The following is a 15,169-nucleotide window of genomic DNA, read 5'->3' on the forward strand; positions in this document are numbered from 1 at the left end:
ATTGGAATATGACTTCTGGACCAGTTGGGTGGGTGTTACACAATCACAGCATCAACAGTGAATAAAACAGCCAGAGCTTGACTGCAAGCAAAACATTGGCTCTTTGCTTTTGTGAATAGAGGTAAAATTCAAGATTGACATAACATTCACAACAATGATCATAATAATAATGAAAAGTAAAATCTTTATGAAAAAGATAAAGTGCCTCTTCCTGCGCCTCCAGTGTGCCCAGAAAAGTGGTGAATTTGCAGTGTGCTTTGAAGTCAGATTATTATACCGCTCATTATTTCATTCGAAGCAGCACTTTACTTTTCCTTTTGCATGTCTTTATTATACTCATATCTCTAAAGGTGTCAGGTGGAGTTGCTTACCTATAGTTGAAATCCTAGAGGGCACAGAATGTTTTCATGCTTTATCCTGGTACTTTGCAGGTAGTTACAAACTGTAGTAATGTATTAACGACTGCTGGGGAAACTAATTGAATATCTGGATGCAAAGTGAACATCTCTAACTGAAATGAAAGTTAATTGAACTGAATATATTTAATTTGTCTCGCATTTTCAGATGAGACAACAAGACTACCTGGTGAGCAGGGTCAGAGCCCTCCTGGCATCCACATCTCCAAGAGGCTGCTCTTCTCCATAGTGCATGAAAAATCAGGTAAATTTAAACATATGACCATGAACATACAGGCATTTGACCTCATTTTAAATGCTTAACACTGGTGTATCTGTATTGGTCACTGGAGACAAGTTAGAAGGACTGAGCAAGTAAAATCTCTCACATCTTTTATCCCAGCCAACAATTGTATATTTGGATGTAGAACTGAGCAATTAACACTAACTTGTGAGTCAGATATATTGACTTTTGTACTGCTTTGAACATCTCAAGCATATTTAAAGATGTCAAAGATTTTAACTGCATAAACCCTGATGTTCCCAATATTTGTAGCAGCTTCAAAGTTCGATGAAGGGTATGTCTCGTACACTGAGTAAAGTTCAAGCTTCAAGGCACCGCTTTTTTATGGCTGCAGTATAATATCAGATATATTGCACATCATTAATGTTTTCTTGTAATTGACATGACATGCAGGTAGTTGTTATCTTTGGAACTTGTGCTGCAATTAGTAATAAAGTTCTGTGGGTGAGTCAAAATGTGGAACTTTTCCTTTTCAAAAGTGTGCTGAGATGTAAGGTGCAGGCAAAATCCAGACAGCAGAGCGTTATATTATCCGATATCAGCTTATCACAGATTTATTGGTATCAGCCATTATGTCAGCTGTTAAGTAAGAAGAAACTGCTGTACAGAAAGATATGTTTGAGGTAGTTTGTAATACCGGAGAGTCAAGCTCAGCTCAACACATTTGGCAAAGTCATCACAATGCATGATAACCACAGTTCTCCTTATCCTTAAATATCAATTAGACAATTAAATCAGCCTCAAAAATTCAATATCAGTTGGGCTATGAAATGTTGTCAGAAATGAATATTCAAAACTAATGATAGAAGTTAAAACCTGCTGTCCCAGAGGAGGATTTTGTGCATTTTATTTTCCTGTGTTTCCCTGTGTCCTGCCTGGATTTGCAGGCTCATACAGTAGCCAAGTATTGTTTACTGAACAAAGACTAAACTATACTAACCCTTAACCATTAAGGGCTAAGCTACTAAGATGTCAAGAGTAATCCTGTAAGAAGATTGCACTCATTTCCCAAGTTGATATTGAGTAGATGGAGAAGATTAATTTCAGATGTTTGGCGCTTAAGTGAAATAAAGCTCATTTGAATGTTAAAGCTGCAGTAAACGAAAGAAGCAGACCTATGTTTCATTGAAGCATTGACAGGAGTTGTTTCTTGCAGAAAAATGGGATTCTTTCATTCGGGAAACTGAAGACATCAACACACTGAGAGAATGTGTTCAGATCTTGTTCAACAGCAGATACGGTAAGGAAAGCTTCTCGCTTTGCATTTGGATTTTGTTTGCGCCTCAGTGTCACATACAGGCAGCCTCCTCATGCAATTGTTTAAGCACAGTGATGATTCTGTGCGTATTTTTGGATGTTGATGTATTGGGGTCAGTGCTTTGGTTTGATCATCTTTTCCTCAGTGAGACACAAGACATCTGTAACCACAGTATACTGTTAATTCCTACAAAACATGTCTTAAGAAGAGCTCAACCAGAAGATCAACCAGCACAACCACAAGAAAACAGCTGATTACAAGTTCGCCTCCTGATACATTTACATTGTTTTGCCACTTGAAAGTATTCAGAAGATGCTTGCAGGCAGTGCGACTGCGGTGTACTCAGTGAGTGGATACTGTGTGCCTATGAGCAGTTTGTACAAATGAAGGGAAAAATCATTTCCACATTCTGGCTCATGGGATCTGTTTCCAGATTTTTTTATCCAAGCCCACAGCAGCAATTATCATTCCCTTAAAGTTTAATATCCCATTTAGCTGGAATTATCTTCACTTCTGTAAACCTTTACATGTGGCGTGCATCCCACTGGGGGCTGCTTTTTCTTATGTTACTTCATGTTTGTAGAGTAACAAATGCATTAAGTTGAATAAACCACTATTATTTAGAGTTAAAGTGAATATTTAAGTGATATTCCTTCAGTAGCATCATGTTGTTTTTCTGAAAAGCCTGGTTGCTGACTGTTTTCTCTAGCTGAGGCCCTGGGTCTAGATCACATGGTGCCTGTCCCCTACCGCAAAATCGCCTGTGACCCAGGGGCCGTGGAGATCATCGGCATCCCAGACCAGATCCCCTTCAAGAGACCCTGCACCTATGGAGTCCCCAAGCTCAAACGCATCCTGGATGAGCGCCATGGCATCCGCTTCATCGTCAAACGGTAACCAATGCTTTAAGATTAGAAGTCCTATTTTTAGCATGCTGTTAGCATGAAGTACCTTTTTAAGCCTACATACATGTGTGGGATAAATTCATAGTATTATGCTGATGTAATTCACAGACTAGATTACTAGAGATCAATGCATGCTTCCACGTCTAATTAAGTCTAATTTAGTCACTGAGTGCAGATCATACCTTCTCCACTTCCTACTTCATTATCGTCCAGATCCACTCCAACAAACTACAGTATGGCTTTGCCTCTGAAACTTTTATTAGAACAGATTTTTAATAAGCAGCCACCAATCGAGCCAGCCTATACCATCTGTCGGTTAAACGTCTGTTTCCTTCAGCACACTATGTCCCGCTGACTGGTAAACCATTTCCATTCATGTCCCAAATGACTTTCCCTAGCCAGCATATTGCGGCTGCTCCTCCATCCATTTGTTTAAGCTAATTTAAATGAGCCACCATGCCTTGTTTGAGATAACACATCTTCTAACGAATCCTGCAGGCAGCTCATTAGTGTTAATACAATTAGGAAAGATTGAAAATGTGATTAATTCGGAATTACATCACATTCCCATTGTCATTGAGAGATGTTCCAGATGCAGACCCTGATGTTCTTTTTTGGCATGTACTTTGTTGACAGACTATGTTCATTTTTAAACTAACGCTGTTAATTCTAATGGTTGGCTGCTTTAACTGAAACCAGAATTTTCTTCTCATTTAAGGCTTGCTATTAATTATGCCCAGATGATATCAATAACAACCTCATTTTATTTACATGTAGCAGTTCAGTTTCAAACTTACAGGCAAATAGACCAACGCCTCCTGGCTTTTGCTAATAATGAAAACCTCACTGAGTGTTTTTTAAAACCATACTAGCGGTGTGGCTCGAGGGAAGGCGAGTCAGCTTGTAAATGCATGGATGGTTGCAAATGGATGGATTCAATTTGGCACAGATAATCATAGTCACTAGGGTGACCTCATGATTAGTTATCTATATATATACAGTGACGTGTCCTAACATGGCCACCGTACAGAGCATAAACCTTTTTGCCACCCTCTGACCAAACCTTAAATGTTTTACCCCACTAGTGGTAAACAACTGATAAACTGTTTCTCAGTTTGTTGTTTTGAAGTGTTTTGAGCATTGCGTAGTGACTATCAGTCTTGTTCCGCAATGACCCCATTATAAAAGTAGGTCATCTGGTTTTGATAAGTCAGGTAGTGAATTCATTCTAGATGAAAGTGCCCCTAAACAGAGCCCTTCTTCACCAGCTGCAAGTTTCAGTCTTAATCTCCAAACGTTTAACAAAGAGATGTAAATAAACAGGAGTTGTGTCTAAAGATTAATTATGATCGCAGCAGGAGAGGAATGTCTCGGTGGCAGACGGAGCAGTAGCATGTGCCAGAAGGAGGGGAAGCGGTCCAGGAGTACAGTTCACATCCACACACTTATCTTTAGTCGGAGGGATTCAATGATAACAAACGAGTGACTCAATTACGTGATTGATTGTTTGACTGAGACTGATTGTGTAAAGAGCAGTTAATGTGCTTAAAGAGCTGTTAATGCTGTGTTTTTTAACATGTACAGTTGTTTGCATCATGATTTTTGCCCTGAGAGCTGAAACGCTCTTTGAACTCGGTGACTAATGGCCTGTTTTCCTTTTTTATATTCCAGAATGTTTGATGAAAGGATTTTCACTGGTAAGAGTGTGATTAATTTTGTTTTTATTTTAATACCATTTTCACATGCGTATGAGCTCATTAATGAAACACTGCTGATCTGCCTCTTTGTGACTTCTCACGCCAATGTCTCTAATTATACTTGAAAATGTGCCAGTGTTTCTAGAAGCTTTCTGGCGGCAGTAAACTGGGAGGAGAGAATTAAATTTATCAGCATAGTTTTCCTTTTCTAGACTGAAAGTTAGGCCTTTGTATCTTCACAGGCTGAGTTCGATTCAGTATCAGTAAAGCTAAAAAATGCCTTTTCTAGCTTGTCTACATCACTGACATATGTCTATAGCGCAGGCAATATCCCTCCGTTGCCAGTTTATTAGGTACACCTAGCTGAAACTAATGCAGTCTAATACACCAGCAACAAATCCTGCCTTCATGAAGGTTTAAATGTTCTTTTTTTGTTGAAACTCTTCCAGAGAGACGTTTGCAGTGTTTAGCCTGCCCTCATCGATGAATGAAGTGGACAGAACATAATAACCTCCTCTCAGTATAACAAGGATTTATTATTATTTTAGGTAGCTGGGCCCAATAAACGGGCATCTGACTGTATGAGATAATAATTGTTGTTTGTTCACCTGATTGGTGTGCACAAACCTTGACTTTCCAGTACTGAGTCAAAATGAGATCAAATCAGAGCTAATTTGGCTCATTGCCCAAGTGGAGCCTGCATTTTCATTAAAATTAAAATTATCTACATCTTTTGAAAGGGAACTTTGGGTAAAAGGTAATTATTTGTGCTTTGTGTGGAACTTGAGTCAGGCATTTAGCCGTAAAATATTTGTCAGAATCCTTACAATTAATTACAGTAACCAGCTAACGGAAACCTGCTCTGTCAAGTCTTAATTTATATATTTACACCCCACAGATGTTCTTCGCTAATGGGATGCAGGGTTTGTTTATCTTCTGTCTCTTGTTTGTTGAAGCTGCTGGCAAGATTGCAAGGGAGGAGGGCAAGCATGACCTGGGCTCCACGCCTGAAGACAGCTTCCCTGATAATCTGAGCATCCTGCCCACCGCAGCCGAGCTGGTCAGCAATCCTCACAGCAGCAGGTCAGAGCCCGGCCCACGCACACATTTAGCATTATTCCACTTTGTTTATAATGGGGAAATATGAGATGGTGGCATGAAGCCAAATTGAATTGCATTTGTAACCGTCATTACTCATAATGTGGACTGAATTAAACAGTTCAGATATACTGTTTCATTTACATTGCTACCGTGACACGAGCTGTGACAAGCTTCATTTTAGTGACAGCCCTGAATTCATACTGGCCTCATTTTGGATGGGTTTTTTTATTTCCTTTGATTTGCCTTGTAATAGACCTATAGTTTGTGTAGGCTGGTAAATGAAACAGTCTGATGTCTATGAAATAAATCGGCTCATAAGGATGCTTTTTTAGAAAATAATATGCAGGTTTCCTCAAATCTTAGAGCAAAATTTAAGACAAACCTGCACGACTTGAGAAATCACATTCACCTTAATTGTCTTTTGAGTCCCACAGTGGCTCGTGTAATCTTTTTAATGAATCAGTTTTGTACTTTGGTAGTCACCTGAGTGTGTTTTATTTAATATCACAGATCAACAAGTGCATGCGTGAGTCCCTTGGCTGACTGTGAAGCAGGTATGTGCAATTAAAAGCATTTCTGCATTATTAAAACGTTTTGTTCTGATACTTTGCTGTCTGAAGTAACAAAAGCCCCAAGTATTAGAAGTCCGTTTTGCAGTCCGGTCACTTCAAACACATTCTAACTCCTACTTAAGTCTGTTTAACACTGCCATGAGACACAGTGCCACACACCGATGGGAACTCAGGCAGAATGAACTGTTCAATCCCCGCAGGTCCTTCAGGAGATTGCATTCCTTTGAAAAGGATTAAAACGGAGCCTCCAGATGGGGAAATCATTCAAGTTACAGTGCCAGGTAAGTGCCCACGCTTGGATATTAGCTCTGAAAATCTTTCACTTCTTCCTTTTATAAACACAGTATCCAGAGATGTAGTTCTCATGGATTATCACTGACATGTCACAGGTGTGTGATACAGTGTCCTCAGCAAGACTTCAGTATGGTGTATTTTATTTTACACTTCTAGATTGTCTTCATGCGTTGCCTCTTTAAGCCACACTATACAACTTTGCATAATTTGAATTTTGCAGACTTCAGTAACCAAAACAATGTACATTAATATCAGTAAGCTGCACAATGAATGCTCATGTTTACCCACCATGAGAGAGCGAGTTCCTTTCTCTGAATTGACTAACTGCTCGTTGCTGTGAAGAAGACAGATTGCTAAATGTTGTCACCTGCTGTAGGTGAGCGCTCAGTGGATGTACCTGACGTCCACGTTTTACTTGGATGAATACAAACACTGAAAGTGTGAAACGAGTTGCAATTAGTGAGGAGGGACACTCCTCTCATGATGAATGTGACAGAAAATCAAAGTCAGGATTAGCACCACGTCTTCTGTTGTTGTCTGTCCCACAACTGGACTCGTCTACCAGCGTATAAAAAAGACATGTTCCTCAAACATAGTAGAAACACAAGCAGAACCCAGAACCAAAAGCCGTACTGGTTCTTACAAGTTCAGGTTACGGCCCTTCACTTCCTGTGGTGTTGGGGCTCTGTGCCAGGTGAGATTTATGCTTATGTTTCACTTTTACAAGATTAAAGACTTCAAGGATGAGAACTAACTGATTGGTTTGGGAAATGTACGTCATGTAAGTCCCACCGACAGAGCTTTTGCTAGCTAAAACCACTAATACAGGAAATATCAAAATGTCACAGGAAATATCAGCACTGATACTTCCTGTTGCTCTCTTGTGTTGTGTGTGTGTTTTTTGCGCTACAGCCAAACTTAAAAAAACTCATGAAAAACAAACTGTTTCTCCAGATGCTGGTGCAGGCGGGGAGGAGCCCAGCGAGTCTGTGGCCGAGCCGGTCGCAGCTGCAGCGTGTCCAGCCACAGCCTCGCCCTCTGCTCCCTCTGCTCCCTCTGCTCCCCATCACCCAATGGAAAACCACGCAGGTAACGTCAGCCCCGTCAGCACCCACCTCCATTTCATCTACCTCCTCCTCACCGCAGCTCCTGGAATGAATGCCCGCTGCACCCCACAGCCTTACAGCCACCCCCGGGTGCCGCTCAGCGCCCGCCACTGCCACCCCTCACTCTGGCTGTATTTTAGGGAGCTAAATAAGCTGCCACACGTATGAAAACACTTTTCTCAAATACTTTTTCTTCCACTCTCCCACTTCCCCACGACCAAACCTCCCCAGCCACCAGTAGCTACAACCCCACCTTAAGAATCCCCGCTCCCCGACTCTGGCCTACTGTAGCTCCTCTCTTCCCCTCGTCTTACAAATACCAGCTCTCATCTGTGAAAGGCACCATGTATCAGCTGCAGCTATTTGACTGACTGTCATTGTGTCAGTTTGTAAACCGAAACTTTTACCTTTCAGTTTTGCCATTTAAGTCATTAAGACTGATGCATTGTGCGCATTTCCAGATGTTGAGTGACGTTGTCATGTAGTCTGCTGCCCAGAATGATTAGAGTTAGTTATTAGAGAGACCGACCTGCTCCTCAAAGATCCTTTCAATACTCCCAAATCCTCCTCCATCTAACACGGACCTGAAACAGCTCTCACCTTTAAAACATAGGTGACTAGAGGAAGGTCACCAAGACATTTGAGTAGACTACACTCTCTTTCTAAACTGCACCGGCCTTATTTATCAAGTTAATAAACTTGGTTTGCAGTGATTTATTTATTAGTTTTTCACCTTAAAGGGTTGGTTCATCCAAATTACAAACATGTTATCCGACCAAGCAGATAGTTTTCTTTTATTTGTGTTGATGGAGCATCTGTCACTGAGATTTCTGTCTATGCTGTAAACACCTGTATTCACCTTTCCATTCAGCAGAAAGCTTTGCTCTGATTTTGGTGAACTGACCCTTTAAGCTGTCCTGCACAAAGAGGCATTAAATAATGCTAATTAACTAATTAACAAATGAGTACAGCACTCTAAAAACTGAAAGCTTAGCGTTCACTTTGGACACAGATCCTAAAAATCCTGCACTATCAATGAAAATGTTCAGAAGTAACTTTTTAATGAATTAAATTGACATATAAATGAGGCGATTTTCCATTTGAATGTGGTGCTTTAACACCAGAGAATGAAGAGTCTACTCAGTGTGATCTTGGGCTTAGCATACAGTGCTTTCAGGAGGCGTTTTATTTTGTTGATTTGATTGTGCTTTGTTTAAGTTTTCTTTTCTTTCACAAATGACCACTAAAGGAAAGAAAATGAAGGTAAGTGCAGCAAATGTCACATTTAGTATTATTTGCTGTTAGATGCTCTTTATTTATTTAAGTATTCATTTGTTGCTAGCTTGCATTTGATATTGTAAAGTCAAATAGATGTGTGGGGGGTTGACTCTTCCTCAGTGTCGGACACTGTGGACTGTCCAACCGTCTCAGTTAAACAAAGCTCAGTAGCTCTACATGGAGGACAAAGTACTTGATCAATGTTTACATTATAACAAGCAGCACTACAGTGAAATAAAATGATATTGGGGACACATCAGCAATCAAACATTCACACAATATTCATCTCCTAGCCTGTTGCTATGACAGTTCGTGTTTACATGTTATATGAACTAAACAGGGCAGACTGATGGCTGTGGGATGTTTATGTTGTTGGACACAACAAAAGAGTCAAACCTCATCAGTTGTCGTCAGGCCCTGTGGTGATTCTGTCCAGGTGTACATGCACCTTTCAAATAATAAAGTGTGTGTAAATGTGTCCGAACATGTACGAAGTAGAGGGAAGGTTTTGTATTTTAATGCAGTCCAAAGAGGGCACCATGTAGTCTATACTACCTTTGTCAACTTTCTAATGTTCAGTACTTCAGAGGAAACTTCACAATTGTAAAACTTTAACAGTTTATTTTGTGAGTTTTTAAGTACAGTTTGCTTGGAATTATTAATTAAAACAACATCGTGTTGTGATCGCGTTATACTGGAAGACAGTGGCGGATGATACTGAATTATTGCAGCAGTATGTTGTAACTTGCTCCTGAGTAGTAGACATACGCCTTCAAATAAACAGTTGACGTTTCACAAATGTAATGATTACAGTCGGGAATGTTTTCGACAGAGTATGACCAAACATCACGTGCCTCACTGTTAACTCTGAAAGTGTTGCTGGTGAACTCAGTTAACAGCAAACCATCAAGACATTTACATTTACCTGAATAATGGTTCACATATTTGAATTCTTTGTCCTGTAAATGTTTGAAAGTGTGTTTGCCCCTCTCATGTTTTTCTTTCATCTCGCAGCTGAAGCTCTGTCACCCAGTGCGGCCTCGCAGAGCATCAGAAGGTCCTCTGAAGGTAGGCTGGACTGACTCATGCTGCCTTTTCTGTCACTGTGTGCAAAATAATATCTTGTTGGAGAGGCAGATGGGAATAAAACAAAACGGCTCCGAACGTTTGACCCAGACAGGCAACTACACAACACACCTACAGATGCTCCACCTGCTGCCTGACCCTCTAAATGTTTGACATGAAGGCTGTTTTCATATCTTTAAAAGGACATTTTGCCACCTGCGTATGTAGTGATGTATTGTACGTTAAAATGGGGTTTCTTTTATCTCTAAGCTCCCAAATTTAGAAACAAAAAAAATCATTTGGATTTTATAAAATCTTCACTGTGAGATCAGCTTGTAGTTATTTTGTTTGCATTAACTTCAGGTGCATCACAGTTAATTTGTAGCTTTTAGTCACATCTACCTCAAGAAATATGTTCTACTTTGTTTTATTAGCCCATTTATTAACCATTCTTCTCTCCTACGTCCATTTGTTATGGTCTGCAGTGCTTAATGCGGCACACAGCCAGTTTGTCGTTAACAGGTTGGTGTGGAGAAGGTGGAATTTATCAAAATAAACTTGTTGAGGGGCGAAGTAGTAAAGTTCAAAGGTGGGATGACCCCCCCACTGACCGAGATGCCCTCACGTAATAATTCTCTTTTGACGTGTTGATGTTTGACTCCTTCAGCTGGGAGTTTGGTGGAGGACATTGGTGAAATGATTCTTCAGCTTCGGAGACAAGCGGAGAACCTCTTCAGCATTAAGTATGGTAAGCTACCTGTGGAGGCGGAGCTTAACCCTCATTCATACGCGGGCAGGAAGTTATGTCAGGCCCGTCCATTTTACAGTAAGACTTTAATCTCCTCCACATGTACACACCCTTTACCAATGTACAGCAAGTAAAGAGTAAAGCTTTTATAGTATATTCCAGTATTAATACTGTAACTTTAAAATGTCTTTTAATAATTTAACACATCAGTATTAAGCTGCTCAGTGTGGGCAAATTGGAGGGGATGAAAAAGATGGATCTCAATTTCATGTCAGAGGAGTTTAAGAAAGAGGTGCCAAAGATTCGGATTATGGGAGCAGTCTGAAGTGTTTCGAGTTGCTGTGTGGAGGAAGCAGCTGATCAGACCACTGTAACAGTGAGCAGTGGAGCCTGTTGGTGATAAAATGACGTGACAGCTGAATAGTGTTTTTTTTTTAAAGTAATGTGTTTGTTAAGACATTACTTATGTTAGCAAACTATCAACCTGTGAGAAACACTGGGCAAAGCTACATAAACAAAATCAAGTTTATCATCAGCACATTTTCATAGTTTTGTCCATCATTTCTGTTGGTTATGATAACATTGCACTCACTGAAGTAAGTAAAGATCTGGGAATGCGGCAACATTGCTATAAAGAAGTCCAACGGGGGAAAGAAACACAAGGAGTTCGACGATAACACGCCATATTATCTAAACCTTTATTTGGTTTCATTAATAATAATCCCTCATTGTGCAGGAAAACTGTATGTGCACAAGTGCAGAAACTACATCAAATAGAACCAGGAAGTCAGTCTGTAAACTGTGTTGGACGTGTACGATGGACGGTTTTGTGATAATTGTACTTTTTCCCTTCGTCTTTTGACCATCCTGCAGGTCATCATCTGATCCTCCGACTGCTCGTGTTTTTTTCTTTTTAGAGGTGTTGCCACATTCTCAGACCTCAGTAATTAACTTAAATGAAGACGATGTTATTATTACAGACAGGATTGATGGCTGGACCTGTTGAAATAAGGTCCAAATTGCAATCGACCAGGATCCTTTTAATGCCTATTAAATGACATAGATCATATTTGGACACAAATTCAGGGAAGAAAGTTCCTCACTTCTTTTGCTCTACCATCTCCTCTTCCTCAGCTGAAGCTCTGGGCCTTCCTGAACCAGCCAAGGTGCCCTACTCCAAGTTCCAGATGTACCAGGAGGACCTGTACGTCACCGGGCTGCCAGAGGGGATTTCCCTCCGAAGGCCCAACTGTTTCGGAGCGGCCAAACTGCGCAAGATCCTTGCTGCTAGCAGTCAGATCCAGTTTGTCATCAAAAGGTGAGAGCGCATGCACAGTAATGCGAAGTGGTGTGTACTATCATTTCAGATACAACACTACCATTCATTACTTTCATGTTAAACTGTTAAACAAGGCTGTCTTTAGACATTTGAATGTATTAATTCACTGCTTTGTAAATATTGTAATACCCTTTGTGTTTGTCTCCAGGCCCGAGCTGCTAACTGAGCAAGTAAAACAAGAGATGCCTTCGATCCCCGTCTGTGATCCAGGTGCGTCCGTCTCGTATTCTTAAAATGTAAATAACAGAAAAATAACATCAGATTGTCCTTTACCCTTTTCAGCAAGATGCACCAAAACAAACAAAGTCAGGAAGCCACGTTCTTCACTAACCCTGTGCACTGAAATGAGATGTTTACCGAAAAGATGTAAAGAAATAAGGCCACTTTGTTTCTAGTCCCCTTATTTTGCCTACATTAGTCATTTTGATCATGCAAATTGTTGCTCTTCTGCATACGAGATTACACAGTTTACCATGATGCTTTGGGCTTTCAGGGTGTGACTCTCAGCGGGTCGCTTGCTTGCAGTTGCTCGCTCTCTTTGAGGGTTTGTTTGCACCAATATTTTTTGTGAATCAGAAAGAAAACTCTTCTGAGAAGTCAAGAAACTGTGAATTGATTGCCTTCGCAGACCCTATGTCTCCTCGGTCATTAACTGATTAACTGTCTGCACGCAAGCAAAGTCATTCTTCATTCTACTGTACAGGCAGGATGTAAACCTGCAGCCCTTCCACATATTGTAACATTTAAAGCTCTGAATATAAAGTAGTATCTTAGCAGAAAGTAGGAAGGCTGCATGCAGAAGATTCTTCCATCTGGGAGCTGATAATGCAGGTTTAAGATGTTATTTGCACTGTCCTCTGCATGAATGAAATTATGAGGTCACATCCAGTTCATGTGCTGTTTTTAAAATAGCTCTTCTGAAGGAAAAAAGAAAGTCTTTGCAGGGATTTCCTGCAGCTACCGTTTACTTGTGACAAAGCTCAGCTGCTGGAACAAGTTTGCTGTGTTCAGTAAATCTCAAGAAACAACAAAAACAAAAGTTTAACCTTTTAAATGTTTTTCCAAAGAGCTGGACACCAAGGACGCAGCACCAGTAACAGAGGACACTGCAGCTATATCCAAGAGACCTGGATTCTCAGGTGTGTTCAGGTTCCACGTTTCACCTTCAGTCACCACTTTGAAGCTTAGATTTGATGCTGTATGTTGTTTAAACATCAATCGACAGTGAAAAAGGCTTGTTGGAATGGACATTTAGATTTCAAAGTGTCTTCTGTCTCCTGTCTCCAGAGTGCTTGGAGTCCAAACTGTCCAGGATCGACCTGGCCAACACGCTTCGAGAGCAGGTCCAGGATCTGTTCAACAGGAAGTATGGGGAGGCATTGGGCATCAAGTACCCCGTCCAAGTGCCTTACAAGAGGATCAAGAACAACCCCGACTCGGTCATCATCGAGGGCCTTCCTCCCGGCATCCCCTTCCGGAAGCCCTGCACCTTCGGCTCCCAGAACCTGGAGAGGATCCTGGCAGTCGCCGACAAAATCAGTTTCACCATCACCAGGTGGGAATCCTCGGTCACACGATCGCTTCAACACCAGTTACTCATGTGATGCACTCTGTGATGCACCTGGACCAGCAACAATCAACAACAAGTGAACACGAGAGCACGAAGTGTGCTGCTTTTAACGAGACATGTTTAGGAAGTTGGAGGCTGTAGCTAATTATTCCTTTCATCATCCATTAATCTGTCAATCATTATTTGATTCATTGTTCATACAAAACTCAAGGTATTCCATATCAATTTACAGAGAAAAGCAGCACTCATTTTTGAGAAGCTGGTATTTTTACTTTATAAATGACTTGATTATTAAAATTGGTGTTGATACATTTTCTGTCAGTTGAATGTTTTAGCAGTAGTATTTTAGAGCTGGATCAGCATTAAATATACAGAAACATATCGCATCTTCTAACTTTGCACCAAACGCCACACTGGCTGATGGACGTTAGAAAGCAGCCAGGGGGGCCTATTTCAAATGATTAAAGATAATTACTGAATGTGTCTCTTTAGATATTCAGCTACTATTTTATAAAAGCCGTAACTAATGATAATATCATTGCTTGGGTAACACGTCATTAAAGAACACATTACTGCTCAAGGACAGCTCTAATAAACCTTTAACATGATCATATCACTTTGTTCTTCGCAGACCTTTTCAAGGACTCATTCCAAAACCAGGTGAGACCAGAATTTGTTTTTTCATCATAAAGTCAACTAATATCACTGCAATGTAATATTAGTAGTAATATATAATTCATCATTTTTCTCAGCACCTCGACGCGTCACTTTACTAAAGAAGGCCTACGCGTCGATAAGTGGTGAGTAGCAGACACGTTCCTGTTGTTGCTTCATCAGAAACTTTATTTTAAAAGTTGTCATTAACTGAGTCTCCTCTCCTGACAGATGATGATGATATTAACCGCATGGGAGAGAAAGTAGTCCTTCGAGAGCAAGTCAAGGAACTGTTTAACAAGAAATACGGTACATTGGATTCTCAACTTCAGCGTTTGTTTGAACAGCTTCCATTGAGTTTTTATAGACGAGGGACAATGGGCCGCAGGCAAGAACACGTAGGAGTGACTTAAGACAAGTTGTGAGACAATATTCTCATATGTAGAATACTCTGTCAAAGTACAAACTAAACTCACAGGCGGTGCAGACCTGTCCAACGAGTCGTGGACAGATGGTCTGCCTTTCTCCACCGAGAGAAAACATTTGTTTGACTTAAGCGTCATAATGCCTTCATCTGAAGTTAAATATGTCACCAAGATCAGTTAAAAGAAAGAAAACATCAGTGTGATGTGCTTCATGGATTGACATCTTACAGAGAGGAACATCTTCTTTTAGATTTTCTCGGCTTGACAGCTTAAACATTTCAGTAGTTGGTAGGAAAATTCTCACACGCCACCAGTCGCCTCGGGGTCTTCATGAAGGTTTCTGTCCAATTGGAGAGTGATCTCTCGTCCATCTCTGTGACTGTCAAGTCGACATTTCACTCATGGACTGCTTTTCTTTAGGACTTTTTCTGGCATGTAGCATCCTTCCAAACCATTCC

At 40.6% G+C, this 15,169-nt stretch overlaps 1 protein-coding gene across 1 annotated transcript in view; it reads left to right on the forward strand.

Moving 5' to 3' along the window:
* Nucleotides 1-15,169, forward strand: part of gtf2ird1 (GTF2I repeat domain containing 1) — a 29,552-nt gene that overhangs the window by 10,683 nt on the left and 3,700 nt on the right. Inside the window, exons 7-23 of the mRNA XM_070916949.1 lie at nucleotides 565-660; nucleotides 1,856-1,939; nucleotides 2,667-2,850; nucleotides 4,534-4,559; nucleotides 5,516-5,642; nucleotides 6,171-6,214; nucleotides 6,433-6,513; nucleotides 7,481-7,615; nucleotides 9,925-9,978; nucleotides 10,643-10,723; nucleotides 11,858-12,041; nucleotides 12,211-12,272; nucleotides 13,130-13,201; nucleotides 13,350-13,617; nucleotides 14,264-14,292; nucleotides 14,385-14,432; nucleotides 14,518-14,595. Of these exons, the coding sequence (XP_070773050.1) occupies nucleotides 565-660; nucleotides 1,856-1,939; nucleotides 2,667-2,850; nucleotides 4,534-4,559; nucleotides 5,516-5,642; nucleotides 6,171-6,214; nucleotides 6,433-6,513; nucleotides 7,481-7,615; nucleotides 9,925-9,978; nucleotides 10,643-10,723; nucleotides 11,858-12,041; nucleotides 12,211-12,272; nucleotides 13,130-13,201; nucleotides 13,350-13,617; nucleotides 14,264-14,292; nucleotides 14,385-14,432; nucleotides 14,518-14,595 (1,653 nt within the window). The remainder of the gene's footprint in view (nucleotides 1-564; nucleotides 661-1,855; nucleotides 1,940-2,666; nucleotides 2,851-4,533; nucleotides 4,560-5,515; nucleotides 5,643-6,170; nucleotides 6,215-6,432; nucleotides 6,514-7,480; nucleotides 7,616-9,924; nucleotides 9,979-10,642; nucleotides 10,724-11,857; nucleotides 12,042-12,210; nucleotides 12,273-13,129; nucleotides 13,202-13,349; nucleotides 13,618-14,263; nucleotides 14,293-14,384; nucleotides 14,433-14,517; nucleotides 14,596-15,169) is intronic.

This window comes from Enoplosus armatus, chromosome 13 (genome assembly GCF_043641665.1).
Source record: "Enoplosus armatus isolate fEnoArm2 chromosome 13, fEnoArm2.hap1, whole genome shotgun sequence".
NCBI lineage: Eukaryota > Metazoa > Chordata > Actinopteri > Centrarchiformes > Enoplosidae > Enoplosus > Enoplosus armatus.